Raw genomic sequence first — 27,093 nt, 5'->3', positions numbered from 1 at the left:
AAAAAACACATAATAATTTAAGTATTCCAAGTAAACATCAATACAAATTAGCAGAGTGCTGGAAGAAATAACATCTAGCTGAGAGTAGCCTTCCTTTTCTTTCTGGTGTTTTGAGTTGTACCATTGGGGTTTCTTAAATCTCTATGAGGAAATAAAAAGCTTTCCTGCAAATGTTTGCTTTGCAGACCAGAATGGCAGAACGAAGGTGTGGTCAGACATTCTACAATAGTGGGCTTTCATTTGCTGTTTGCTACCTTGGAGTTGTATGTAGCATAGCATGACAGATGATTCACTGTTGTCCTGTCACCCACTTGAGATACACTTTAAAAGACTCATTTTTTGCTTTGTTTCCCTGATTGCTTTAAAACATCAGTGTTTCTGTTCCTAACCAGTGATGATGCAGAGTTGTTATGGCGGCTGGCACGGTCATCACGGGATCTGGCTCAGCTTGGTAGTACTTCTGCAGAGGAAAAGAAAAAACTGACATATGACTCCCTTGAGTATGCAAAAAAGGCACTTGAAAAAAATGAATCAAATTTTGCAGCACACAAGGTGAGCCATGGAAAAAAACTGAAATATTATTTGTCGATTTTTACTTACAGAAAACAGAACAAATGTCATTGTGCTGCTTTAGGAGACTTCAGCATAATTTAACTTTTCAGTTAAGAATGAATGAGACTTCTAGTTCTTCCTAAAGTTTTTGGAAGACCTGAGTTCAGACTTCCTCTGGGGAAGCAGAAACATTCAGTGTGTGCAGGACCATGGAAAGAAGGTACTGATCAGGGTGGTAACAGCTGATGTAATCAGCTCCTCCTGCCCTGATGTAACCTTAAAAATGTTGTACCAGCTGTTCTAGTTGCAAGTTTTTTTAAATGAACCATTAATATAGTGCTGTATTAAATGTTTTTATTTTTTTATTTGTATTACAGTGGTATGGAATTTGCCTCAGTGATGTTGGAGACTATGAAGGAATCAAGACTAAAATTGGAAATGCTATTATCATCAAAGAGCATTTCCAGGTAATGCAGTTTTTTGCATATGACAAGATTAATGTGTCCAGTATGTAGATTGTGTGACAGCTGGTAACTAATTTTTGGTGAAATATTGAAAGCATACTTGTATTCAGACTTCCTAGTAGCACTTTGTTTTTTGGGTTACTATGACATATGCTCCAGAACTGCCCCAGAAACAAGGAATACAAACTCTCTCTAAGTCACTTTAGAAGGGAGTCTTGAAACACCTAAAGTGCTTTAGAAATCTCTTTAGGACTAGATCAGTTGTAATTGTCATATTGAGAAATGGCAGTGTGGCTGTCCTTTTAACTGTGGATTATATAAGAGTAAAGGATAAATACTGGAGAAGATAAAGAACCACTTATTTTATATCACCAGAGATTATATCAAAACCTGAACATGCCAAGTCTCAAATGCAATTTTTAATAACCTACTAAAGAGATGTGTTTAGACATCTGTCAGTGTCATCAGATTTTTTGAGGTGAGCTGATTAAGTTGTGCACTGAATACACAGTGTGTTGCCTTGAAATTCTACACACCACAGTCTGGTTTAATTAACAGTATGATAACAAGTCTGTTTTTAAATGTATTTTAATCAATGTGTCAGAACAACTTCTTTACATATCGTGTTGTTTTTTTTCTCCTCGCACCAGAGAGCCATTGAACTGAATCCAAAAGATGCTACAACAATCCATCTCATAGGAATTTGGTAAGATGTATTTTCAATCTAAAGTTAGCACATGGCACAGAAAAATGCAAGAGTATAAAATAACTGGCATGAATTACAGAACTGCTTGGAATAATTTAAAATGTACTTGTATTTGATGCAAGAATGAAAACATATTGAACAGATATAGGATGTCATGCCTTGAAAAAGTCTAGCTATTAATTATTATGCAGTTGAAAAAGATGAAAAATAATTGTTCATTTAGTTTATTTGTATGGCACTATTAAAAACTCCTTTTGCAGATGTTAAGTTTGCTTCACAGAATCTATAGTGGGCATCAGTGATAGTAAGTGGTAGCTCATTTTCTTCTGGAGTATGAATGGAGTCAAAACTCAGCACCGACTTTACATTGAATTTCAGTGATGGCTGTAATTTAATAATATCTCTGAAAAGCTACAAAAATTGAGATGTATTCCTAAAATATTTCTGTTACTATCTGTCCAGATACAGTATTTTAAAAATTACATTAAATAAAGGGAGCTTATAACTGTATATGTATTAACCAAAAATAATTGAAATTGAATTTACTGCTCAGTGAAAATTATACTAAGAATTACTGTTACATAGCAGGCAAATGGACTGGAAATAGAACTTTCCATACTATCCAGGGTATTCTAGGCAACTGGTGTGATGGAAAGCAATATCATTTATGTCTTACTGAGACTCCAGACAGGACTTCTAGTTATTTGTCCGAAAAAGACCAAAGATGTTAATTACATAGTTTTACCAGAGATCTCTATTGTAAGATTGAGAGATTAAAAATAAAGAAAGGCAATGTATTTTCAGCTTAAGAAAATACTGAAGCCCACAGTCAATTTTTCTATGGTTTTTTTTTTTGGCTCCTAAGTATTAAAGAAAACAATAATCTACTGCTCCAGAGTTTTTTAGTAGTTCAGAAACTTAAGCATCTATCGTTCATTCCCACATGATCTAACAATTGCAATAGTCCAGAGTTTTAAGCAGAAGTATATTCTACCAATTGACTAAGCCTCAAAGTCCATTTTGAGATAGGAAGCTTGCTCTGGGAAGCACTTTAGACATTGTTCCAAACGAAAATTAGAAAAGATGATGAGAAATGTTAGATTAATACTGTTTTTGGCTCTAAAATATTCCCACATTGTATATGTGTAATGTGCTCATTACTGTTCCAGAGCCATCTTGATCTGAAACTGGCATTTAGTATCAGCCAGTTATCTTTGCTCTTTCTAATCTGTCCTGGACTGAATCTCTTTCTGATAAGGCACATCTATCTAATGACACAATTTCAACTCAGGATGTGTATTCCATGTCTTGCCTGCCGCTCCTCCAAACGTTTACAGTTACTAATTTTTCATGTCCTCTAGAATGCTCTATTTTACACAGCGAATAACAATCTCATTGTGGGAGGCTGCTAAAGTGACTATCATTGTTTAATGTTTGCACCCAGAATGTTCTGTGCACTTGAAATGCTTCAGTAAAAATGTTTAATCCTTCCAGCGCCAATAAGATAAGTGACTGATTGATTATCTGTGTTATTTAGTAGATAGAAAACAAGCATAGCTTGGCTTAGCCTAGAGCACAGTGGTTTGATTCTTGAATTTATTTTCATTCTTATAGATCAGAGTCTCAGGAATGTACTGCAGATCTACTTTATATTAATAAATTGAGAAAAGCAAAGTAGTGTTGAGGTAAGGCAATGACATTACTCAGTTATGTTGCTTTTGCAAATACATTAGACAAAATACACATAAATCATAAAAATCATTCAAGCTCAAAATCTGTCTCCTGCTTAGTAATTGTCCCAGTTTTAGCTAATGTAGTTAGTTCCCAGTAAAACACACACCAAAACTTCTTTAGCAGCAGGTTCAGACATCTTGCTATTTTTGTTTACAGCTGTAAGAACATGCTTATAAAACTTGCAGCATGTCTGCAGTTTTGACTCTTGGAATCAACAATTAGGACATCCAGATTTTATGTCCAACAACAATTCTGATGTTGCTCAAAAACAAGAGAAATGTGAAGTGTACATCTAAATGTTTCTTTTTCCTTCAGGTGTTACTCTTTTGCTGAGATGCCATGGTACCAAAGAAAAATAGCTGCAACACTGTTTGCCACACCACCAACCTCCACATTTCAAGAGGTACAGTATGAAAATATTTCACAGATTGTTATTCCACCCCCCCCACCACCACAAAGTTGATGATACACTTTTTACTTATTTTCCTGACAAAGCTGAGCTCTGATTATGGAATAAGCATGGAGTAGTGAGTTTACAACTGTCAATAATAACATGAGAACATGAGAGTGAGAGGTATCTAAAACCATAAAAATCTTTCATTTTCTTCAGATGTAGGACACACAGAGTAGTGTAAATTATTTTGGTAGTTTTTGCATGAGAAAATAATAAACTATATGTAACTTAGCTTGTAGTTACTGTTGTGCTCTGTTGCAGATAACTGCACTAGTCCAGTGCTGATTTATATGGTGGTGTTATGCCATGTACATATTCTTTGTCCCCTTATATGAAATGCAAAAGGCAACAGCTCACTTTATTACTTAAGATGAACAAATACCCTTTAATTCTCTGGCTACATATGATGTGGGTTTTTTCAGTTAAAAGTACTTTTGTTCCTCTTTTCTATAAAGATTCTGGCTGTTGTACACCCTAAGACATACTATCCAGATGTTTATCCTTTAAAGTTGGATGTCTAAAACTGTATGTGTCTAAACCAGTGTGCATCTTAATTAAACACTTGTACATAAATAGAAGCTTGACAATTAAATTGATAATAGAAAAGTTTGGTGCAGCTGTTTTAATGTTTGTTTGTTTAGAGCAACCAATAACTGTTTTGTTCTATTAAAGTGGATGGGGGCAGGCTGCTTGCTGTTGCACAGAAAGCAATTTAAGAGCTGTTTGAAAAAGAATAAAACTCTTAAATGGAATGTCAAGTTTGTAAGTTTTGCTGAAAAAACACTTTCAGAAGAATACTAAGTGTCAGCCAGAATTTAAAATACTGCCAGAATGATGCCAGTCCCAACATTCAGTTCTGTAGCACTTAAACTCACAGAAGAAGCAAACTTGTACTGGTAAGATTTCTGCAGTTGAAGTACAAAATCTGATTTATAGATACATCCATACTTTCAAGTTCTGTGAGAGCTTTTCCCCTCCCCCTACTCCATTAAGAAGATGTAGGGATGGATGAAATTGGATATGTGCTTGATGGGAAACTTACTGAAAATGTGTGGGTATCATAGATGTTTATCCTCATGTAAGAGGCTACTAGCTGGTGCTCTGTGGGAGTCAGTTCTCTTTCAAATATTTATTAATGACCCAAATCATAAGATTTGTTTTATCTATTAAATTTATACATGAGAAACGGATGGGAAAAACTGCAAATGTGCTGGATAGTACAAACAAAATTCAAAATTTATCTCGACAATTTGAATTGGAAAAACACAATCCAATTTGGTAGTAAAAAATAGGAGGTACTACTCTTAAAGAAGAAGTGGTAGGGGGATAGTTGGGTAAGTACTAGTTCTTTTGAGATTATGTCAAATCTAATGGTACATCAGTAGCATGCTGAATTAATAAAAATAAGATCAGGGACAGGAACTCCTTCAGGTATGTGCATAAGACTTTAGTTTGACTATTGTGTTGAGTTTATTCTCCACTTTAAAGAAAACAACTTTGTATTTTACAGGCTCTTCGCTACTTCCACATGGCAGAAGAAGGTAAGACTTGTGGCTTGTTTTGACTGAAAAATATCTTTTAGAATTGATGACTTGCAGTAAACCTCCAACTTACCTTAGTAACTGTAGCCACTAAACCCAAAACAGTAGCATATGATCAGCTGATAAATGTAGTGTGCCAGTCACTGTGCATTGAGCTGTTACATTGGAACATTTTATCAGAGATACTTAAAAGTATGTTACACACTTACTAAAGTATGTTACACACCTAGTATACATCAGTGGAATGTGAAGATTTTTTAAGAGGAAGTACTAAAGTGAAATTTGTACCTTCCTGAGAATGAAGTACTCTTCCCTAAGGAATTCCAACAGGAGTGCAGGGAGGCAGAAGAAATTTAAAAAGGGAATTCTGTGTTACTTTTTCAGAATTTTCTTAGAGTTCAAAAGTCCTCTGTATTCTGAATAGAAGACAGAAAAAGCAGACTTTTTATTATTTCAGAAGGTATTATGCCAATCTGACAGTTAAACTGTACACGAGATAAAATAAAATATGAACATGTTATTTTACCAGGAGTGAAGCCATAAACAAAACTCACTATCTGAAAGATAAAGGAAAACAAGACAGTGTTCTGTGAAAGATTTGTACATAGTTAAATTATTGAAGATTAGAGGAAAGGCTCATAGTGTGTCTTCCGAAGTGTCAAGTAATGCAGCTGTGAACTGGAACAGTGAACTTCATCTCAAAATTTGCCTCCAAAACACGTCCATATGTTTTGAAACCTGACCTTAAATCCAGCAGTAGAGAAAGCCTGTACTATAATTATGAGCAGCAGACAAGATTAGTCTTTAATAATGAATTATGCTTTATAAAAGAAAGGTTTAAATCTCTCCTTAAAAGATGTTCACTGTGGATGCAAATAGTTTTGCTTTATTCTGTGCAGCAAAAATTAAGCTGATATCTGTATGTGCCCTACTTCCACTTGCCTATACCTGCTAAGCTGGTTGCATTGCCTGTTGTACCTACTAGGTCCAGAAAAGCCCAAAACCTGCAAAGCAAATCTGGTATGCATTAAGCTCACTGCTTTGCTCTTTGTGAGGAATCTAGTGTCATTTAGTTTGTAGTATGTTTAGTACTAACTAGCAAGCTGATAACTAATACAATTGTTTATGAGAAAAAAAGCTAGCAAGTGAAAGTTTTACATTTCCTTCCTTCTGATCCAAAGCCAAACTATGTTTTCTGAAACAATTATCAAAGTATAGTATGCTGCTAATTCCCATCTAAAGCTTTTCTCCTGTCTCTATGCAGCCGATCCAAATTTCTACAGCAAAAATTTGCTCTTTTTGGGGAAAACATACTTGAAGTTAAACAATAAGAAGATGGCTCTTCTGTGGTTAAGCAAAGCAAAGGAGTATCCTGCACAGACAGAGGAGGACAAACAGGTAGGAAGTTAAGAACTGTAAGCGTACAATCATAGCATATCCAACATGTATGATATCATGGCATTGAAATGGCATATAAAATTAACTCAGGGCAACTTGTAGTTCAGCACCTTTAATTGAGAATCACATCAACACCAAAAAATTCTAGTATGTTACTAGCCATCTCTGAAAATAATGGTTGGAAATACTCTGTTTTATTCATAGCAGAGAACTGTTACCTTTCTTCTTCATGGTAGTTCATAGATTTAACAAGGACCCAGCCTTAGCTGTGTTTCTGAGGTTCACGTAGGCACCTGCACTAGCCTGTTTCTATGTGAACATGGAATCACCTTTCATATGCCTGAAATGGGTAAGGTAGGAATTACATTTTGGAATAGCTCACAGTCATGTGAACATAAGGAAGAAAAAACCCCAGATGTACCAAAACCTCAACATGGCAGTCCTTCCCAGGCCCCTAGGGAGAGATTCAGATTATCTGAATAAGACTGCATAAGGTAATGTATCTTCAACAGTGCTAGATGTCATGAGTCACTTAATTACCCTTTGAAACTGTGCAGAAGGATTTTGGTTTGGAGGGTAGGCATCTGCTTCCTACCTAAACATTCAAAGTACTTCAAGAGAGGTAGTCCATTAGACTTGTTCATACCTGATAATACATTCAGTATAAACCAAAGCAATTGCAGTTATTTATTAAAAACAATCCTGTTAGCATCAGGACTAACAAAGCTTCATTTCCATTTGATTTTTTTATGGTTGATTGAGCTCTATTTCATTTAGCATTAAGCTGCAGTTGAGATGCACATTCTGAATGTCCATGCAACACTGAATGTCCAAAGTGCATTTCACACCTCAGAAAAAACACTACCACAACAGAATCCCTCACTAGTAAGCCTCAGACTGTTTCTTCCAAAAGTGAGTTCCTTTAGTAACATCCTTGAGTGGAAATACAAGTATTACATTCCTCCAGTGCCTTGCAAAATGTTTAGGAAATTTAATAGCCTAAAGGAGTAGTGGTCTTAGGTGTGTAAGAAATTGGTCAGTTCTCCTGACAGTTACCAGTAGCTGGAGGCACACATGAAACCAGTGATCCCAAAAACTTGTCTTTCTTTAGGAACCATTCAAAAAGTATAGTCAGGAGTGAATTTTGTGCAGTAGCCAAGTTGTTAAACCACTGATCGGGTTCAGGTATTTGTGGCCTCCTGGTACAGATATCTATTTCTTAATCTCTTAGAGGAGTGCAGAGCTGCTATACTGAGAAAGATGGCATTCTCTCCATTCTCTGTGTGAATGCGTAAAATGCAAAATTCATTGGGAACTAGACTTGATAGTCCACTATGTAGGAAACTGGCATGTGCAAAGACATTTGAATTCTTGTCTCAGCATAACTGTTTTCTGAATGTTTGTTACTGGAGGTACGCAGAGGTATCTGGCTTTACACCGTCTGCATGGCTTGCTGTCATTACCATTGTTGGGTTGGAGTTTTTTTTGTAGTTTGAGGAGGGTTGAAAGGGTGTTGAGATTTTTTTGCTGTTCAGTGTCACTATAGGACACAAGAAAGCAAGACACCTACCGCTGCTGTTGTAAAGGTAAAAAAGGGGAGTTTATTTTCTGACTCCAGCATTTTTAGTTTTCCAGAGGTGACAGTGGATTGGAGGGTGAAAGTGCCACTCTCCAACGACCCTGAACAACCTAACAGTCCATCAAATTTCTCTGCCTCTATGAAGGAATGCAAAACAATAAGTTATTTTTAAAAAGTGTGTGAGAAAGTTTGCTACAAGAATGTAAACTCAGAAGACTTTAGAAAATCTTAAAAATCAGGGTGACAGTTTAGTTTGTTGTTGGGGGGTGTTCTAATATGAATGTTAGAGACCATATTCAGATTTTACTAGATTTTAACCAGAAACCTCATGCAAACAGAGCCTCAGAAATGGTCTCACTTCTTAGTCGCTTGCTGGAGTGTTGAAAAGTGTAGGTTGGTTGGGTATGGTCAGAGGTAGACAGGACAATTTCCTGCATGCAACTATTGGACTACAGCAAATCAAGAACTAGTATCTGTATTCAACACAAATAACTTCATTTATAGTAAGTGTAGTAAGTGAATAACACTGAAGACACTGGCTTAAGTGATTTATTCTGATTCACATTTCAAGTATTGAGCATCTTAAACTACAGAAGAAAAATGACTTGTCCTAGGACCATACTGAATTTACACAGCTGCAGGGAAACATTTGGGTGCTTATGAGGGAAGTTTTGCTGGATGAGTCTGTAACTACCTGGGACTGTTATGTTAAATTTATTTCTTTCAGGTACAGAAAGAAGCTTTGGAGCTGCTTAATTCTATATAAGAAGAAACAAGATAATGGGAATTCAGTGCCTCAGGTGTGAGCAGCATAGGAAAAAGGCCTCAAATACTACTTTGGCTTATTGAAGCTGATAGTAAAAGTACATCTCAGATCTTCTGTCTGCCTCTCATTTCTATTAAAATCTGAACTGGAAGATCTGTTTCATTATTGATCCTGTCTGTTCATTTACATGGGAGTGAAGTGGGCTTTATTCACAAGCAGGGTCTATAGCTAGACAGAAAAGGCTGGCAGAGTGATACCCTGGGTTTTTAATTAAGTTTTTTGCAGTTCTAAACTACAAGTTATTTATGAAGAATAACGAGAAACATGACTAGCATAAGTTTAAAGAAAAGAGGGATAGGGTCATGACATAATTATAATCCTTCAGGTTTTTTTACACTATTTTCCTGTGAGATTCAATGGCCTTCAAGAGTAATGCTCCAACAGATTTATCATTAAGGCTGCACTTTCTTAATTCCAATACTCTTAAATGCTAGTGTTTGACTTTGCAGAAAGTGTTGTGGTTTAAAATAAAAAATGAAGGGAAAAAGAACAAGAAGGGAACATTTTAAGAAAATCCCTTTATGGGTGATATCAGCATGTGCAGTGAGAAGCTTTGTGATGATTTAATGGCTGTAAATGTTTGCTGGGCACACACACCACCCTAGACTGTGATAACAGGAGGAATATGCACTCCCAGTACATTAGAAAGGAACTACTGTGTGGAAGGACATGGACTTCTGTTTGTGGACATAAACTTTCTTCTTGGTATTTCTACTGTGTTGGCAGGAATTTTCACCAGAAATACAAAGTAATCTAAGTTAAGTCTCCAGCCAAACACTGTATTCCAATTACCCAAGAGAAAAAGTGGACCAAATAATGAAAAAATACCAAACATGTGGTATTCTCTGTAGAACAGCCTAGAAAAACAATTGACTAGAAAATACCTAGTGTTTGCTTTACTAGGAAAGGGAATTGCAATTCTCAAAGTAAGATTAACAGCATAAATTGCTTAGACTAACCAACCAAGCCCAAACTAAGTCAGTAGTAAAAATTCATGGTTGAGGGAGAATTTGGGGCTTGAATTAAAGCCTAATGCCACAAAGCTACAGTCAAAACAGGGTTTTTCCAACTACCATAAAGTAACTGTTATATTAGTTAAGCATCATAATGAAGTCCTCTATGTTACAGTGTCTCAGGGTGGATGATAGTGTTTGAGAGAGAATTTTCTGCATTCATATTCTACAAAAACATCTGCATATAGTTGTTTCTAGTAGCTTTGTGGCAGGCATCTTTACTTAGGTGCCTTTTCTGCTGCTGCACAAAGGAAGAATATCCAAACTAATAGCTGTGAAGTGTGTAGTGAAAAGCAGTGAGTTGCAGGAAGAAAGGAAACGACAAAACCCATGAACTACACAGCAGCTCCTTCAGGTAGTATTACTTCCCTGGTCTGACCTCCAGCCATTGTTGCCTTCCCTCTTTTTGGTGTCTTACTCACTCCCCCCCAAGTATAGGTGAAATATGGGGAATTCATGTGGGAAAAGAAAAAATTACAACACAGTCTTACTGCAATTCCCAGAAAATGCAAATACTGTACACACATGCACACAGGTATATTAATTCTGCTTTCTTTTCATCCAGAGCCATTATTTCAGTCACGCCCTTGACACCAATTCATAGGTCATACACATGGACAGAAAGCTACTGAATATTTTTTTTCATGCGTACTAATCCTTACCCCCAGGAAATACCACTGCAGGTATGAGACAGCTAAAGTTACCAAAACAATAAAACAACTACATTCTTATAGTGCGCTGTCTTTTTTATTTCATTCAGTTACTCACAGATTCACAAAATTCAGCAGTTGGTAGTGGGTCACCAAGTCATTCATTAGTGCAAATTCATCAACTGTGACATTTAGCCCTCCTTGTCTTTTAGGAAAGTGATACACACACTCCTGGTGCCTGGCCTTTGACCTTCTTGGTTTGTTTTCTTAAACTTCCTCCATTCTAACTAGCCTAAGTGATAATTTAAGTGGATTTGCACTTCAAATGAATTTAGTGCTATATAAAAATTTGGTGGTGTATGAAAAACTCTCAAAGTGGTGGAAATTTTTGAAGCTCTTACAGAAAAGTTCATGTAAGACAGCAGTCTGGGCCTGCTGCACCACTGCTGTGACCAAAGCTCTGTACAGCTACAGCTCCAGGGTAAGCTGTGCATATTGAATACAAAGCCTTGAGACAATCCAATATGTAGAAAAATAAAACTTCTGGCAGAATTCAGCTGCTGCATTGAAAAGATACATGAAGAGATATAGCTGATTTTTATCTGCATGTACACTTTTAACAGTGCAATATGATATGTTAACACATGTGTGTTGAATCGTATTCTAAAATCATTTTCATGTGTACAAAATTCTGTGTAATTTAAATGTAATGGAATTTACAGGTAATATTTAAAGCATATTACAAATGGTGATTTAAAACACATTTTACTCTATAATAAGGAAGCACAGTTTGCTAGAAGTAGCATTTAATATAATTCACATGAATAAGGTGTTAAATTTTAGTATTTTTTTAAATGTCTTTGCAGTTCAGCAAATATATGCCAATAAAATGCCAATAAAACTAATCTTAAAATGTTTTTATATTATTGTGCACTCAGAACAAACCTGATCTACATAAAAGGATGACAAGTTTTAGATGTACTTTATTCAAATACATCTAAATTTCAGTAAGAATTTTAGAGAATTAGAGTATTCAATATGAAATAATATTTTTATCTGTGCAAAGCTTAAGTAACTTTCATTTTATTTGAGTTTACTAGATCCAGTATCTGAAACTGAACAAGAACACAGAAAGCAGCAAAATTCACATTACCTTTTGTATACCCTTATAGCTCAGTTTACATTAATACAACTCTACAAAGTTATAAAAAGGACATCACGGATTGAAAAGGGAAACCAAACAAAACCAAAAAAAAAAAAAAAAAAAAAAAGCCTCCAAGACACCAGACCAAGAAGAGAATGGGTAATATTTTCTCTTTTATTATTTTTTTCTTTGAAGATTACCTAACATCCTTGTGTTAATAACCCATGGTTCTGTGTAAACAAATTTCAATGCTGCTCAAATGAATTAAAATACTCTGTTCATCTCCTGCAGTAAGTCAAAACAGTGGCACCAATTCCTTTCAACGTTAAATCACATTCATCTCATGGTACATGACTCTTGTGCAAGTAGTAAAGGCTTTATTCATGACCTTGGCTACATCAGTAAAGAGGGATATATCCGCTATTTATGTATTTAAAAAAATCTGACAGAAGAACAGATTCTGTTGTCTCAAATACCAGCAGCATCTTTCTACATATTTAGGATACGTTTGGCCTAAGCCTTTAACACCTTTTAGAACAGCCATGCAGTAAAACAAACTTGGAGATGTTTCTTTAGAGAACACTGAGCAATTTAAACATTTTTCTGAATGATAAAGCCAAGATAAAGCAAATCCAGGCCCTTTTAAATGGCTGCAACTTTTCATACACTTAAAGCTCTATAAAACTAGAGCCCATTAGTATATATATTTATATTTTTATATATATATATTTTAAATAAGTCTCTTGTCTGCTTTCAAAATTTATGGAGGTTTTTTTCTGGTCTTTTGAAAGGGCAATAAATAAAAGTAGAAAAGGCTGAACTGTTTTGCATATATTTGTGGAAGAACGGAGAACAATTAAACTTTTAGAGTTCCAGAAAGATCACTGTACAGAACAAAAAGCTTATATACAATTAAATGTGCAATTTTAGTTGGCTGGGCCTTTTATTATTCAAGATATCCTTTTTGATTAGAAGCCACTTCTACTCTTGTCCAAATCCCTCCGTTTCTTCAATGGCAAAGAGCAACTTCTCTTTTAGTTGTTCATAGCTTTTATATGGTGGCAAATCCAAACGATTAAAACTGAGCAGGAAAAAAAAAAAATAATTTTGTTAAGTTTATTTAAATCCCATGTAAAATTCTACAGAACTCAATTGTTATAGTAGTAGATCTAACAGTTAGAAAAAAAGAAATAGCAATCATAGCATTATGCTAATAGCATAATCTCACTACTTTGGCATTTCTACAAGAAGGAAAAACAGTCAAAGTTTCAGAGGAATATTTTAAGAAACAAAATACTATTACCAGATAAAAAACTAGAATGGTATAAGACTAAAGACTGTCCAAGATACAGGAACTATAATACTTCGAAAAAACATAAGACAAAAACATGATACTTACAATAATAATCGCTTATACTAGTAATACATAGAAAAGGAAATTTTCAGCATGAATTTTAATATAATCCTAGTTTGATGCTGGATTTCACTAACAGCATGAAAAAGCTGAACTCTTCTCCTTCCTACACATGTTTTTATGTAGGTGGGTGTTTTTTCCCTTTAAACTTTGCCCTAAAAGAGTTCTGCCAAAACATTTTGTTCCATGTCTTCCTCAAAATTATCCTAGACAAGATAAGATTAACTCTTACAAACATCACTCAAAATCCAGTGGAGAAAATGTAAAATGGAAGATACCCTTAAGTAGTTTAAAAGTAGGATGTATATTATTGTCACAGGTTGCCAAAGGAAAGTGTGTCTATTTTGCAAAGTCCATATAAAAAACTGATCTGTGTACCTGATGCACCAGTTCAGTATGCACAGGAATGCCAAGCCAATAATGGCACACCTGAAGCCTGGTGGGAAAAAGTATCAGCATTCTTGGCTAAGCATCCTTCTTTTGAAGGTTTGCTGTCATTTCTTTCATGCTACTTCTCATGACTATACATTTTATCTTTCATAATGACTCTATCTAACAACTATGTGCCTCCTACTAACATGATTTGTTCAGTTATTTAATATTCTCTAAAAGAATTAGGAAAGCACCTTTCAGTTCTACACAAGGACAGTCTCATAATTTTGATAGATCTGACACTGACCAACTGTCCATCACAGTTGAAAAATTTAACAGGGCACCTAGGAAAGTTTTCAATACTGGCATATCAGAGCAATCAAATTAAACTGAAGATGGAGATAGAAAATTGATCCAAATTAGATTTCATTTGATTTGGCCAATGTAAGCCTGGATTAGGTAAACCAGTAAAGGTACACAAAGTTTACACATAACTCACCAAGTGTGACTTCTTGGTAACCAGGTTTCCTTGCCAACTTTTTCAATGCAGAATTTCTGAGGACCATTACTTCCTAGAAAATAAGATTTTGAGAAGTGTAATCTGTTCCTTTTAAGTACCATACATGATATATATGTGACATAAGACACAATTCAGACAGTAGAGTTCATTAGTTACATCAACATGCTTCTCACAGAAACAAGCTAATTTCTGAATAGTTTATAAACATATTAATGGGATTTATGATATAAAAAGCCCTTCTAGATCCAAGGTGATGAGCATGAAGCTCCTCTTATCTGTACACTTGCAGCATGGTTCATTTGCAAATGAAACGGTGACAATGTAAAACAGTTCTGGTCACCTTTTACTTACCCATAAGTTCAGCAAATCCACCCAGTGGTAATCTGCAAGTGCCAGTGACAAACTGCAGAAGTCTCATGCGAACCTCGTTGTCTGTTTCTTTTACAAACTAGGCATAGAAATTCAAATTACTCAATAAAAAGCTTTAACACTGCTGGACAAAACCAAAAACCCCATGAGATGGTTGGAAGAGTATAATACCATTTAAAAACACACTACTTTGTTTAGTACCTGTTTTCATTTCTTTACTTAGCAAAATTGGGTGGAGAGAAAAGAGCAGTGATTTCAGATTATATACACTGTCAGCCATTATAATGTGAAGGCTGGGAACAGCAAGTAAGAATCCTTACCTATTTTATTCTACACTAAAATATAAATCATGTCAATGCTTTGTATGAAGACTATTGCCATTGTTATTAAACAAAGCACTAATGTAGCTACATTATATACATGGGTATTTCAAGACTAAGAAAAACTTGCATATAAATGTTGGTACTTAAACTTCTGGTTTAGATTCTTTTAGTACCAAGCATCTTAAAAGATTTATCATCAGATCTTATGATATAAATAAGATAGGATGTAACTTATTTGCACCACTTTCCCAGAAAAATTTAGTCAAAAGCATCTCTAAAATGGTGGTTTTTCAAGAGATAGGACCCTGGTTCTGACCTCTCTTTAGGAAAATTTGTAGAATAGTGCCAGAATAGTATTTGAGAGTTTTCTGTAGCCAAATTCATTAAAATGTGAGTGGAGATTAGTCAGTGCTAGAGTGCAACACTTAATATGACAAATAATCATAAGTACTAAGTGACATTTTTAGATCACCAAATCAGAATGGTTTCGCTTGAAAGGGACCTTGAAGTTCATCTAGTTTCAACCCCTTTCCCACAGCAGGCACACTTTCCACTAGACCAGGTTGCTCAGAGCTCCATGAAGACTGGCCTTGAACACCTCCAGGGATGGGGCATCCACAGCTTCTCTGGACAATCTATTCCAGTGCCTCACCACCCTCACATGAAAGAACTTCCTCCTAATATCTATCCTAAAGCTACCCTCTCTTTGAATCCATTTCCCCTTGTCCTGTCCCTACGTGCTCTAGTAAAAAGTCTCTCTCCATCTTTCTTGTAGACTCCCTTCAGGTACTGCAAAGTGAAGATGTACAAGTGTACTACATATAAGAACATTTAGACAGTAGATCACTAAGAATAAAATAAACCTCACTGAATAATTAGTTAGAACAAGATACAGAAGAAAATATTCATAAGCTAGCATCCAAACATAATGTGTATATCTGTCTGTCATTTCTCACCCTAAAGTATCCTCCCTAAAGACGAGTAATCCTCCTTTCCTTCTCTGAAAAGAAAAAAAGAAAGGAACCTGTAGAAACCTTCATTTGGACAGCACACCACTACACATGTCATTTGTGCTACAGATCAAAACAAAAGCTACAGAAGTCAGAAATGTAACTATTAACATACCTGCCAGAACCAAATGATCTGCTTGCTATTCCTCGTGTAATGACGATAAACAGTGTTCCTCTGCCAGTCTGCTAAATCTACTTCTTGCATACCACAGAGCATAACCTAGAAAAGAGAACGATTTCTTCACATTAAACACAAAAATTAAAAGTATTTTCTATTTTGTATGAGACATGGTAACAAAAATGAAAGTTTCTGCTCTGAAAAAAGGACTGGTAATTTTTTCATTTTACTACACAATTAAGATTTTCCTTTATCCTAAGTTTACAGTTATCCAAAATTGTGTATGTATATAAGTGGTCTTAAAGATTGAATAGCAGAGACTTGCTATCTTCCAACTAGTATCTCAGTAATAAAAGCTATTACCTTTTCCATAAGAGGAATTTTTATATTAAGGACTATATTACCCTTTCCATTAAATCTTCACTTCATAATCCAAAATTATTAGTAAATTGCTGCTACTGTTACTACTAATAAAGATAAAACATACTGCAAAGTATAAGTCTGAAAGGTATTCATTAAAAGAAGCAACCTTGAGTTGCAAAGTTCCATTTCATGCCTTGTTGGTTCCTCCAACCTTGTGTCTTTAAATATAAGAACCCTAGAAGCTGTCTTAGACAGTGTATTTGATACTAAGCAATCACTATACACTACAATCAACTTCTGTGTCATCTGTTACACAGTAATTCTACCCATCTTCCACAGAGGGAAAAGTCTGTGACTCACAGATGCATCAGTGATTCTCATATACTTCCACAGAAAATTTCAAAAATACATTTTAATGCTGAACACCAAAACACTGATTCAAGAACAATTTTTATCATGACTTAATTCCACTGCTGCTAATAAATTCTTCATGTTCCAGAAGCTATCAACTGCAGCATGTGCAGACGAGAGATTCATGCCGACCTCTCCATACATTTAATCTCTCCATACATATTACCTTTCCAAAAGGTAAAAATGCTGAATAAAAAACCTCACCTCCAGTTCCTTTTCATCAAAATAATGTAGCCATTGTAGAGGAACTACTTCATTAAAACCATCAAGAAAAGCTTTGGTTTGTTCTCTAACTCCCCGAGAAAATCGCCACTCTGCCATTAGCCTGGGATAGAACAAAACCAAACATGAATTAAACATAATTAGCATTCAACATGAAGAAGTTCAAACACATAAGATTGTACATGTGTTCCCATCAAGTAAGAATCCCTCAAGTTTGACTTCTTACACTGTTCAATTTCATTAACTATAAGGAGCCTACTATACTAGATTATCACAAGTCTTCAAATTTAAACAATAGTAAAGTAGCAAGATGTAACTTAGATTACCATTCCAGTCAAAAATAAATATTATTATGTTAATTTATTTATATACTATAGAAACTATTTCTCAGAGAAACTGAAGACCGCTAATTTAAGTCGAAACTTTATGTGCAGCACTGGACATACAGTGTATCACAGAAAAAGGTCTGTATACATCTGCTTTTGAGATCACTGAATAGACAGATCAGAAACAGAGGTTCAGAAAAAGAAGAATGTCACCCTGTTCTTTTAAAAGTTTTAAAGGTCTTTCTAAAGTTTTCTATGCCTTCTGATGTTTACATATTTCTACTGGAGTTCTCACAAACTCATCATATAAATAATGATGGTTTTGCATTCTTCTTTGTAGGAGGAGAGAATTGATGGACAGTTAGTTTGACCAGTGTGGTTGGAGAGGTCCACTGTCACTTTTAGAATTCTATATATTGTGAGGTCAGAAATAAAGTTCCCTCCTTTTGCTCCTTTTCTTCTTTTAAATGTTAGTGTAAGTGTGTGAGTTATTTCATGTCGTAGTGCAACAGAAGGGCAGTAATAAAATTAGGAAATAAGCAGAAAAGAGTAGTAGAAACAGTTTAAAAAAAAACAGTTGAAATCACAGCATGTTACACACCATTCTGAATTTCAGTTCCCACATTTATAGCAAAGTTCTAAACAATTTTTAAATCTTCTGTCAAATAGGTATTTTCCCTTTACGTGGATTTGTTACCTAAAGTTACTGAAAACAGGCTTGATCATTTCAGTTTCACCTGTTCTCTCACTGTACATATAAGAGCATTACAGATCATCTTCTCTCTACATGGTCTCTTTTTGTACCAAGCAGTTGTGTATCAAAATAGCAACATGTACCAAGGTACCATTTCAAAACCAATCACAAGAATTACATCGTAACATGGGAAGAAAAAGTTAACAACAGAACAAAACCAAACCAACAGAAACCAACGCATCAAAAAAGACTAGAGCAACAGGAGAAACATGGAACACTTTTTTCAGCATGTACACCTTCCTACCCAATATATTCTTCTTTGTTCTCCTCAGTTACCAAGATATTTGAACCTCCTGATTTCAGCTCATGTGAGGTTACTTTTCCTAAGAGCTCCATATCCACACAGAAGTACATTTCCAAGTTACACTCCTCAATGTTATTATCCCTGGATGAAAATAAAAATATTGCAATGAATTCCATGATTCATAAATTTATAATATCCATAAAATATCAAAGACACACAAAAAACAAACAAACAAAAAAAAAAACTACAAACCTTATCCAAATTAGGGAATTGTAAAATTCCGTATCAATAGATTCCAGGTCTTTAATAGTAAGCTTTTTGCTCAGCATTCGTTTGTAGAAAGGCAGAGAAAAACCAGTGTCAATAAATTTCCCATGAAACAATGCCTGTTGAACAGAAAAATGTGTTTAGTTTTTATTGTATTACTGAATTATTAAAGTTTCTGGACTTGAAGTATTTCTTTTCTTTTTCCTTCAAATAATGAAAAGCACCAAATAGCAGTAGCAGCTTTATAAAGCCATATTTATAAAGAACAAAACATTAAATTAAATGGGAAGGAAAAAAAAAGGGACAAATTTTATCCAAGTATATGTTATTACAATTTAGAAATTCTCTGATTAAAAATAAAACTTCTCATAAAAGGACTTCATCCCTTCTTCCCTTGATTATGTGAATAGGCATAATTGCTAAGTGTTAACTTTATCCTACTTGATCAGAATATTTGATCTTAACTTGAGTATTACTGCCATTTTTACTACACACATACATCCAGCAACATCATCATTTACAGGATGCTACTGCAACTTGTAAGAAAGAGCTTTGGGAACCACATTTTTTTGTAGGTGAGTAACAGACCTGAGGAATTAAGCTCTCCACAAAACTGAAAAAAAACCACAAACCAAAAACATGGTCACACTTGTCTCACCACACATGCACAGAGGGTGTAAGCTGAATAATAATAATAATACTGAAGCATAGCATTACACACACACACACGCACACACACACACACACACACACACACAGAGTGTTACTTCTACACTGACTCAGTGCATCTGAGAGCTCATGGAGTACAACCATAACCATGAAAACCCCTTCTTCCCCTCAGCTTTATCAAGTACAATTTCTCCACTAAAATAGCTCTTTAAACAAAACCATCCTAAATATAGATTCATTGCTTCTCTTTCCTCTCAGGTCAAATTCTGTGAGCAGAAGAGCCAATTAACAGCCCATTTCCTCTAGACTGCATCTTTTTTTCCCCACCTAATTTCCCCCTTTTAGGCTTAGTCTATTATGCATTTTCTTCTGCTTAAGGAGACCTTAAAGAGGTTCTCCTAAAGGTCTGTATTTATTTGTTTGTTTATTTATACATTTATTTACTTTTAAACTAGTTTACTCTTCTCATGGAGGGTGACCTGGTAGAAATTCCATGTCAAGTGCAGCATCTGGGCATATGATTTTCTGCTTTTGCAAAATTAAGCTCTTGAAGTCACATTATTTGATGCATATGATAATCTTACAGCAAAATATAAAAGTTGCCTCAGCCAATTTAACAGGTCTTTATTACAAAGCAAGATATGTATTCTTTATGTTTAATCCTGTTTAAGTTGGAAACAACTGAGGCTACTTCAGTACTTAAAACTAAAAATCTCACTACTATTTTAGAACTGTGAGAAGCATAGAAACTGCAACTTCATTTTGCAGTTGCATTATTACCTGAGCTATCTTAAGCCACTAGAGGGTATCCCAGGAAGCACTGCAGAAAGTTCCATTCAGTATAAACCATGAAAACTCAAACCTTGCAACAGACCAGATCAGGCAGCATTACACGGGTCTCTCTCTTGCCCCGCTTAGAGAATTTAAAATTTAAACACATAAATACTTCAGGAAATAAAACTTTGTCTTTTAACTACTTTAATTGCTTTCATTAGGTTCTCTACTATGATCTTTACTGTTACAAAATAGCTTTCCTAAAGTCAACATTTCTTACAGACAAGATCAAACATCACCAGCTGAAAGAAACACTGGCTCTAGCACCTAATTGGCTTTATCACACCTTCCTGCTAAGCGGCCCTGTAACTTGCTAAAGACTCTAAAATAGAGAAAAAAGGTGGCAGCCTATTGAAAGTGTAAACCCAACGAGGAAAATTGTCATGACAGCACAAAAATTGTGAACTCAGCCATAAAATGCTTGAAATCAGAGATGTTATTGTCATAGCTGAATACATTTCTTAAGAAGCATCTGGAAGAAAAGCAGAACTAAAAAACCACCAAAACCTATTTTATTTTAAGTGTGAAAGTATTTTTCATTTATGTTACACTTGGCTTGTGTTTATTCTAATTTTGTACAAAAAGTCTGAACAACATAGGGCAATAGTCTCTTCAGTATGAAAATGCACTTGTATCTACTCTTTTTGGTTTCAGTATTCACCAGGTGGAGGGATGTTGCTGAGGACTACCTGTAGACATGATGATTATGTGGAAAGATGACTATCACTACATGGAGGGAAAGAAATGTGAAAGACACAGGAGCCACTATAGACCAACTCAGTGATACCAAAGAAATGATACACCATGCCTGATCAACTTGTAGTTTAAGAGAAATTGGATGGCAGAGAATCAGCTCCCTGATAGCTTCTGGTCTCCTCAGTATCTGACTTTTATATACATTTAAATGAAGGCCTAGTGTACTCTGCAAAAAATTCTGACTCATTTTTTCAAATATCCTCAGGTATACCAGGTCCAACTGAGGAGACTTTTTCACAAAATATTAGTAACATTTTTCAGAGCATCAGTATTCAGACACTCAGACAACAGTCTGCATTAAGTACACACATCCAATTGATGAAAATAAACTATTATATTGCATCACATTAACTTTGATCACTCTCCCAGGAACCATAAGTATGCAAGAGACTTAACTCTCAGGGAATTGGCTCAATAAACTTATATGCCTTAATCTTCCATTTCTATGAGATTAATATAACCTTTAATAACTGTACAAACAAATATTGTTCAGGAGTAAATGTATAGCTACAGCAAATATAAAACCTTAAAAATCTAACCTACCATGGCAATAAAGCGCCCAATGAAACAGAAATATGAAAGATGGTCAGGATTGATTGTTGATGCTGGATTTATCTGCAGGCAATAGTTGCTCTTGCCAGCATATTCAAATAGGCAGTACATAGGGTTCAGTACTTCATGGGAAAGCAAGAAAAACCATTCTCTAAGGGAAAAAAAACATGTATACACATAAAAACCATCAAATACAGATGTTTATCACCATTCCCCTTAGGTAACCAGCAAAATGGTCAAGATATATGCAAACTTTGAAAAATAATATAAACAGTGTTGTATTAGAATCACAGAATTATATACGGTAATTATATATTTCTCAAATATAGAAAATTAATTATCAGACCAAATCATGTTAGAAAATTATGGTTTCCAAAGTTTAGAAATTATAGTTAAGATTTTCATCTTGAACACACCCGCAGAGCACAGGTTTTAGCTGCCTATCAGTAACATTTTTCTTACACAGTCCTTGCCTCAACTAGTACATGGCACTTACCCTCCTAAGGCCTACTTTACAACTCACATCTTTACTCAAAAAAAATCACAGATTATCCCATGCTTATTATAAACAACTTAGAGAAGACAAAACAAACAAATTGAAACCTCAGGACACTTAATTTGCTTTTCCAGTCTGACAGCAAAACACACACTCAATTACTGTAGTTTAACAAATTACCATGCATTGGTTAAGCCTACATGACAGGGTAAAAGTATCTTTTTGCTGAGGTTAAATGAATACATGTTTTTCACCACCTTAAATTTTTTCAACTCAGAATAATACCAGAATCTGGTATTCAGTGTTTAGATAGGTGATTTTGATAATATTTCTTGCTTTATAATATCTGCATATGGTATTTGCAGAGACCTCAGAACATTCATACATACTCAGGAGCTTTTGTATCAGGCAATAAATTTGGTACTAAACAATCAGACCGAGGGATAACCCATAAAAATAGCTGAAAGTCTGTCCTATAATAACTGTAGGGACTGAATTCCATTCTGACTGCCTTTCAGAATTCCATTCTGACTGCCTTTCACAGTTAAGAGGCATCTCTTTTATCCCTGTATTTACACAAGATCAAGGAATAGAAAAGAGGTTTGCTGTCATGTTTCTCCTCAACATGCCATGAAACTCAAGTCATGAATCATGAGTCTCCATGATACACTTCCAACCCAAAGGCCAAGTAGAAAGAGTAAACAGAGAAAGGCAGCCAGGATCCAAAAACCCTAACAGCATTCCATGTATCTTCCAGTAGGCACAAGAATGTTGTACAGCATTCTAGCCAAGTTTCACACTGAGACAATTACATTAACTACACAGAAGCATCAAATTTAATAGGCATTTAAATTAGAACAAGTCAGATAACAAGGGAGGAATAAACTAAATCAGTCATTAACAAGAAGTTGCAGAAGCAATGAATTTTTCACATCAACAGCTAAAACTTGCCACAGGACATAATGTCATATTGGTCCTGCTACATGCAAAGTAAAAATCTGATGGGAACACTGAGTTTAGCCTGCTGATCTATATTTGTATTAACGGAGTATTTTGTTATTCAGTACATGAACATTTATTTAGTGTCACTTGAGAACTCTCAGTTCAAGTTACAATGAGATCCTGGCTGGTTCTCAGTTTCACATAAAAAATCTTGGGCAAGACTTAAGAAACTATGAAACTACACTGCTTATGTATTTTTTATTTATTTATTCTTTACTTTCTTTGATTAACACACTTCAGTAAAATTATTCTACAATCTTTTATATGGAAAGTTCTATGAACTGTTCTAGTTCCCATCCTAAACCTATGGCACTCACAATATGGACCCCAACCAAACAAAACCCATGCAAAGCAAAAATTGAATTCCTCCCTGAAATCACTCCCCACCCCAAAAATCTATGTGATACTGTAATCAGAAGTAAAACACCATATACCCAAAAGAAGCTCAGCCTTCAGAGGCAAGCTTGTTTATAAATACTACACATTTTTACTGAATTCAATTTTAACACAAGAAGTTACATACAACCAGAAAAAAACAAACCAGAACATCTTTACATATTAAAAAAAAAACCCAAACTAAACAAAAAAACAAACAAACAAACAAAAAAAACCCAACAACAACAAAAAAAAAAACAACAACAAAAACACTCTAACAAGAAAAATTCTATCACTTATGACCTTTTCCAATTCCCTGGATGTACAGTAGTACTGAAATTTTTTTCCTAGCAATAACATTTCTTTGAAGTAACTGGCAGCAGTAGTCAGTGGTTGTATTCTCTGTGGTCAAGAAATGAAATCTTGTCTATGATTTTCCTGTTATCAGATTTTTCCTCTCTGAGTTCCACTTCAGATTCTAGAAAAACCTGTAGTCCAGTTGTTTCATATTCCAGTGGAGCCAACATAGTCTGTCAGTTGTTCCTTCATGCCTGCACTACTCTCCTTTCGTTTATTTTCCTTCAGTTCTTATCAGCCCCAACCTGGTGTTCTCTTGCCATTTATCCAGATAAGCAGAACACTTCATTTTCCTATAGTCCCCACTTCTAGGAAAATTGAACTTTCTGATAGAAAGTTTCTGAACTAACTCAGAGCAATTAATTTCATTCCAATTTAAACATCACTCTTTGTCAAAGCACTCTAAAACTGAGACCGTAGTTTTACCAATGTGAAGGGTATAACCTGTGACAATAGCCAGTGCTGCCAGTTCCACCTCCTTAATACATTCAGGGGGACTAGAAAGATACCTAGGGTCAGACTGCAAGAGAAATCAAGGCTAGAGTGCTATTAAAAAAATAAAAACTATTTAAGAAAATTTTTTTTACCTTGCCAAGCCACCATAATCCAATCCTTCTTCTCCTCTAAATATAACATATAATCTTCTCCTCAAATCATAGGGCTTTAATGCCATAATCTATTAAAAATAGATTAATGTTATAAATTATGCAGTTACCACATCACTCATTCAGATTTAATTTATATTGATACAGAAACTGTATATATGTCAAATGTTACACAAATTTGAAAAGCAAGTAGACCATCTCATGGAACAAGCAATCAATGAACTACACACAAAAATACCAACTTGGACTTCAGATCCTTGAGCAGCAGACTGCTAGCAAGTGGAAGGACTATCTGCTGTATGGGTACCCTGTTTTTACACTCTTCCTAAGGCAGCCATTATTCAAGGAAAACAGGCGAAAAGGCACCACATCTGATATATAAGATTTTTTTAGAGAAATCACTTAAAATAAATAATTTAATCCAGACTAAGTTTAATATATTTCCATTTATAATATAATTTTTACTTATAGAGAATCCCTGCCTAGAAGGCTTGTGGTGACAACAGCAAGAATTTTCATCATTCATTGGCTGCAGACTGTAAGAGCTCAAAAACTGTAAGCTTCAATTATATAGATGTAATCTTTGAAAGACAAAGCAGTTTTAACTGGAGAAAACAATATATTGTATCTATTATGTACAATACTTCTAACAGTCTTCCCTAAGAAACCCCCACTAGCTAATACCAGAGGAAGATTACTGTGCCCCAAGGACCATTAGTCTGAACTAGCTACAGTGATTTTTCTTCTTCTGCTTTGTCTTGATAAACAAACACAATACTTTTTGCAGTCTTACTTGCTGGAAGGAATCCTCAAACAAAGTCTGTCTGGATACATTGATTTTCACATGACTTGGCAGTGCATTGGACTGTAATCAGAAGGCAATAACATTACAAGGCAGCACATACATTTGTAAAAACTCATATAGTTTCCATAAATAAATAAGTATTAAATCAGTACCTGACACAAGTAACGGAAATGAGCAAGTTTCCACCTAAAGCTACGCTCATAAGCAATCTGTGGCCCTTTATTTCTGTAAGGAAACATTGGAGATACATTAAACATACAGATATCAAATAATACTTTCAATGCTAAACAACAGCATGAAGATTTCAAAAATACACAAAAATTGTAATTGTAAGATATGATCAAATGAGCTGGTGGTTTGGCCAGTCCTCCTTTCTTCCATCCCTTGCCTTTTTTTTTTTTTTTTTTTCTTGAAGTCAATTTACCAAGTTTGATAGAAAGATAAAGGATTGAGAGGGTATCAAATCCCTATGAAACATGAACATGTAAAAACTACAAGTCACATAAAGGAGAGACGTCTAATTTATCATCTTCACTGAAAGAAAGACTGCTAAGCTGGGCTTTATAAATTCAGCTGCTTCTGGAACTATGAAGGACTTTCTAGTGCAACATTGAAGGCTCATTGAATGATAAGTCATCAATCACTATGTTGTCAGAAATAAACCCTACCCCATACAAAAGACATTAAAAAAGCCACTACAGGTTGGGTCAATACTTCTAATCAAAATATTTAAAGGAAGATTTGCATGCAAACTTTTCCAGAAGTATTTACAATTATTTTGTTTAGACATTACTGTTAGTAGAGTGTGTAACATTATAAGCAATCCTCATAGTGACCATCTACTGTTACTTTAAAAATGCAACTATTAGTTACATTAGTTCATTATTCAAGTTAACCTCGGTACCCCTCTCTATTTATAAAATTATTACAATATTGGTATTTCAAAAGCACATAAAAACTATTGAACATCAGAGCAGTACAGCAAAATGTGTTATACATAAAGTCACAAATAAAATTTTAAAATATATTAAATTTATAATATAAAATCTTGTTCATAATTTACTGTCCAGTTCCAGCTAAAAGTGTAGGTAATTTTATACCATGAGAAAATATCACTGTTAAATTATAAAAAGGTAAAACGTTAAAAAATCTATTTAATTTCTCACTTACACAGAAGATTTCCCAGTACGAGGGTCATTGAAGGTAGTGGTTCTTGTATTGTGATCAACAAAGTATCTGACACCTTCTCTGGTATATCTGATTTCCCAGCCTTCTGGAAGAGGGTCCTCATTTTGTAAACTGCAAAGGAAATTGCAGGCAGTGTTTTTTCCCCCATATCATTACATAAAAGTATGAAGCAAGATCTTTTGAATCTGCACAGTCATTATACACACCTACCCTTGAGTTCGAGGGTCCTCCCACTGTGTTGTCTTTGTGTTATGATTTACAAAATACACCCTGTCATTTGAATCCACTCTTCTTTCTAAGGGAAAAAAAGAAAATAATCCATTATACAACAACTGCATTACAAATTTCTGCAACTGCCACTTCCTGAAAACCACAGCTATTTAACTTACCCCAGCCTGGTGGTAAAGGCCCAAGTGGATCATTTTCTGCTGACAACATTGAAGCCTTTGTAAAAACAAGAGGACTTTAAGTTAGGCCAGATATTATTAATATTATTTTCTCAGTGTGTTCAATGATTACCACTAGTCCTGAAGGCCATTCATTCTGCAAAAAAAAAAACCTCATCATGTCATTTTTAATCTGGTTTTGCAAAGAAACTTAGATTATATGATAAAATATTGTTATCAATGCATTGTACCCTCCCTTTCCCTTCCTACAGCAAACTTAAGTGCTCACACAAA

At 34.9% G+C, this 27,093-nt stretch overlaps 2 protein-coding genes across 6 annotated transcripts in view; one reads left to right on the top strand and one right to left on the bottom strand.

The window, feature by feature from the left end:
* RMDN1 (regulator of microtubule dynamics 1) overlaps window positions 1-27,093 on the top strand; it is a 54,820-nt gene that overhangs the window by 4,286 nt on the left and 23,441 nt on the right. The window contains exons 4-10 of one of the 2 annotated variants that reach the window (XM_077783007.2): window positions 393-552; window positions 930-1,019; window positions 1,667-1,722; window positions 3,772-3,859; window positions 5,421-5,451; window positions 6,716-6,849; window positions 9,156-9,345. In XM_077783007.2, the coding sequence (XP_077639133.2) occupies window positions 393-552; window positions 930-1,019; window positions 1,667-1,722; window positions 3,772-3,859; window positions 5,421-5,451; window positions 6,716-6,849; window positions 9,156-9,194 (598 nt within the window). In that variant the 3' untranslated portion in view covers window positions 9,195-9,345. Of the gene's footprint in view, window positions 1-392; window positions 553-929; window positions 1,020-1,666; window positions 1,723-3,771; window positions 3,860-5,420; window positions 5,452-6,715; window positions 6,850-9,155; window positions 9,346-27,093 lie in introns of those variants that run through there. The other variant, XM_085572307.1, reaches the window with a different exon arrangement.
* The window catches only part of WWP1 (WW domain containing E3 ubiquitin protein ligase 1), a 58,439-nt gene continuing 42,338 nt past the window's right edge, over window positions 10,993-27,093 (bottom strand). For all 4 annotated transcript variants that reach the window (XM_021543176.3, XM_021543174.4, XM_021543175.4 and 1 more), the window contains 14 exons: window positions 26,803-26,857; window positions 26,624-26,708; window positions 26,396-26,524; window positions 25,378-25,450; window positions 25,214-25,285; window positions 24,403-24,491; window positions 21,577-21,736; window positions 18,760-18,893; window positions 18,508-18,648; window positions 17,166-17,286; window positions 16,185-16,289; window positions 14,719-14,815; window positions 14,347-14,419; window positions 10,993-13,142 (listed from right to left, as the gene is read on the bottom strand). In XM_021543176.3, the coding sequence (XP_021398851.1) occupies window positions 13,043-13,142; window positions 14,347-14,419; window positions 14,719-14,815; window positions 16,185-16,289; window positions 17,166-17,286; window positions 18,508-18,648; window positions 18,760-18,893; window positions 21,577-21,736; window positions 24,403-24,491; window positions 25,214-25,285; window positions 25,378-25,450; window positions 26,396-26,524; window positions 26,624-26,708; window positions 26,803-26,857 (1,434 nt within the window). In that variant the 3' untranslated portion in view covers window positions 10,993-13,042. The remainder of the gene's footprint in view (window positions 13,143-14,346; window positions 14,420-14,718; window positions 14,816-16,184; window positions 16,290-17,165; window positions 17,287-18,507; window positions 18,649-18,759; window positions 18,894-21,576; window positions 21,737-24,402; window positions 24,492-25,213; window positions 25,286-25,377; window positions 25,451-26,395; window positions 26,525-26,623; window positions 26,709-26,802; window positions 26,858-27,093) is intronic.

The sequence above is a fragment of the Lonchura striata genome, chromosome 2 (genome assembly GCF_050655825.1).
Source record: "Lonchura striata isolate lonStrDom1 chromosome 2, ASM5065582v1, whole genome shotgun sequence".
Taxonomy (NCBI): domain Eukaryota; kingdom Metazoa; phylum Chordata; class Aves; order Passeriformes; family Estrildidae; genus Lonchura; species Lonchura striata.
The sequence above is the reverse complement of the archived record's forward strand: the minus strand, read 5'-3'. Positions and strand labels throughout refer to the sequence as shown.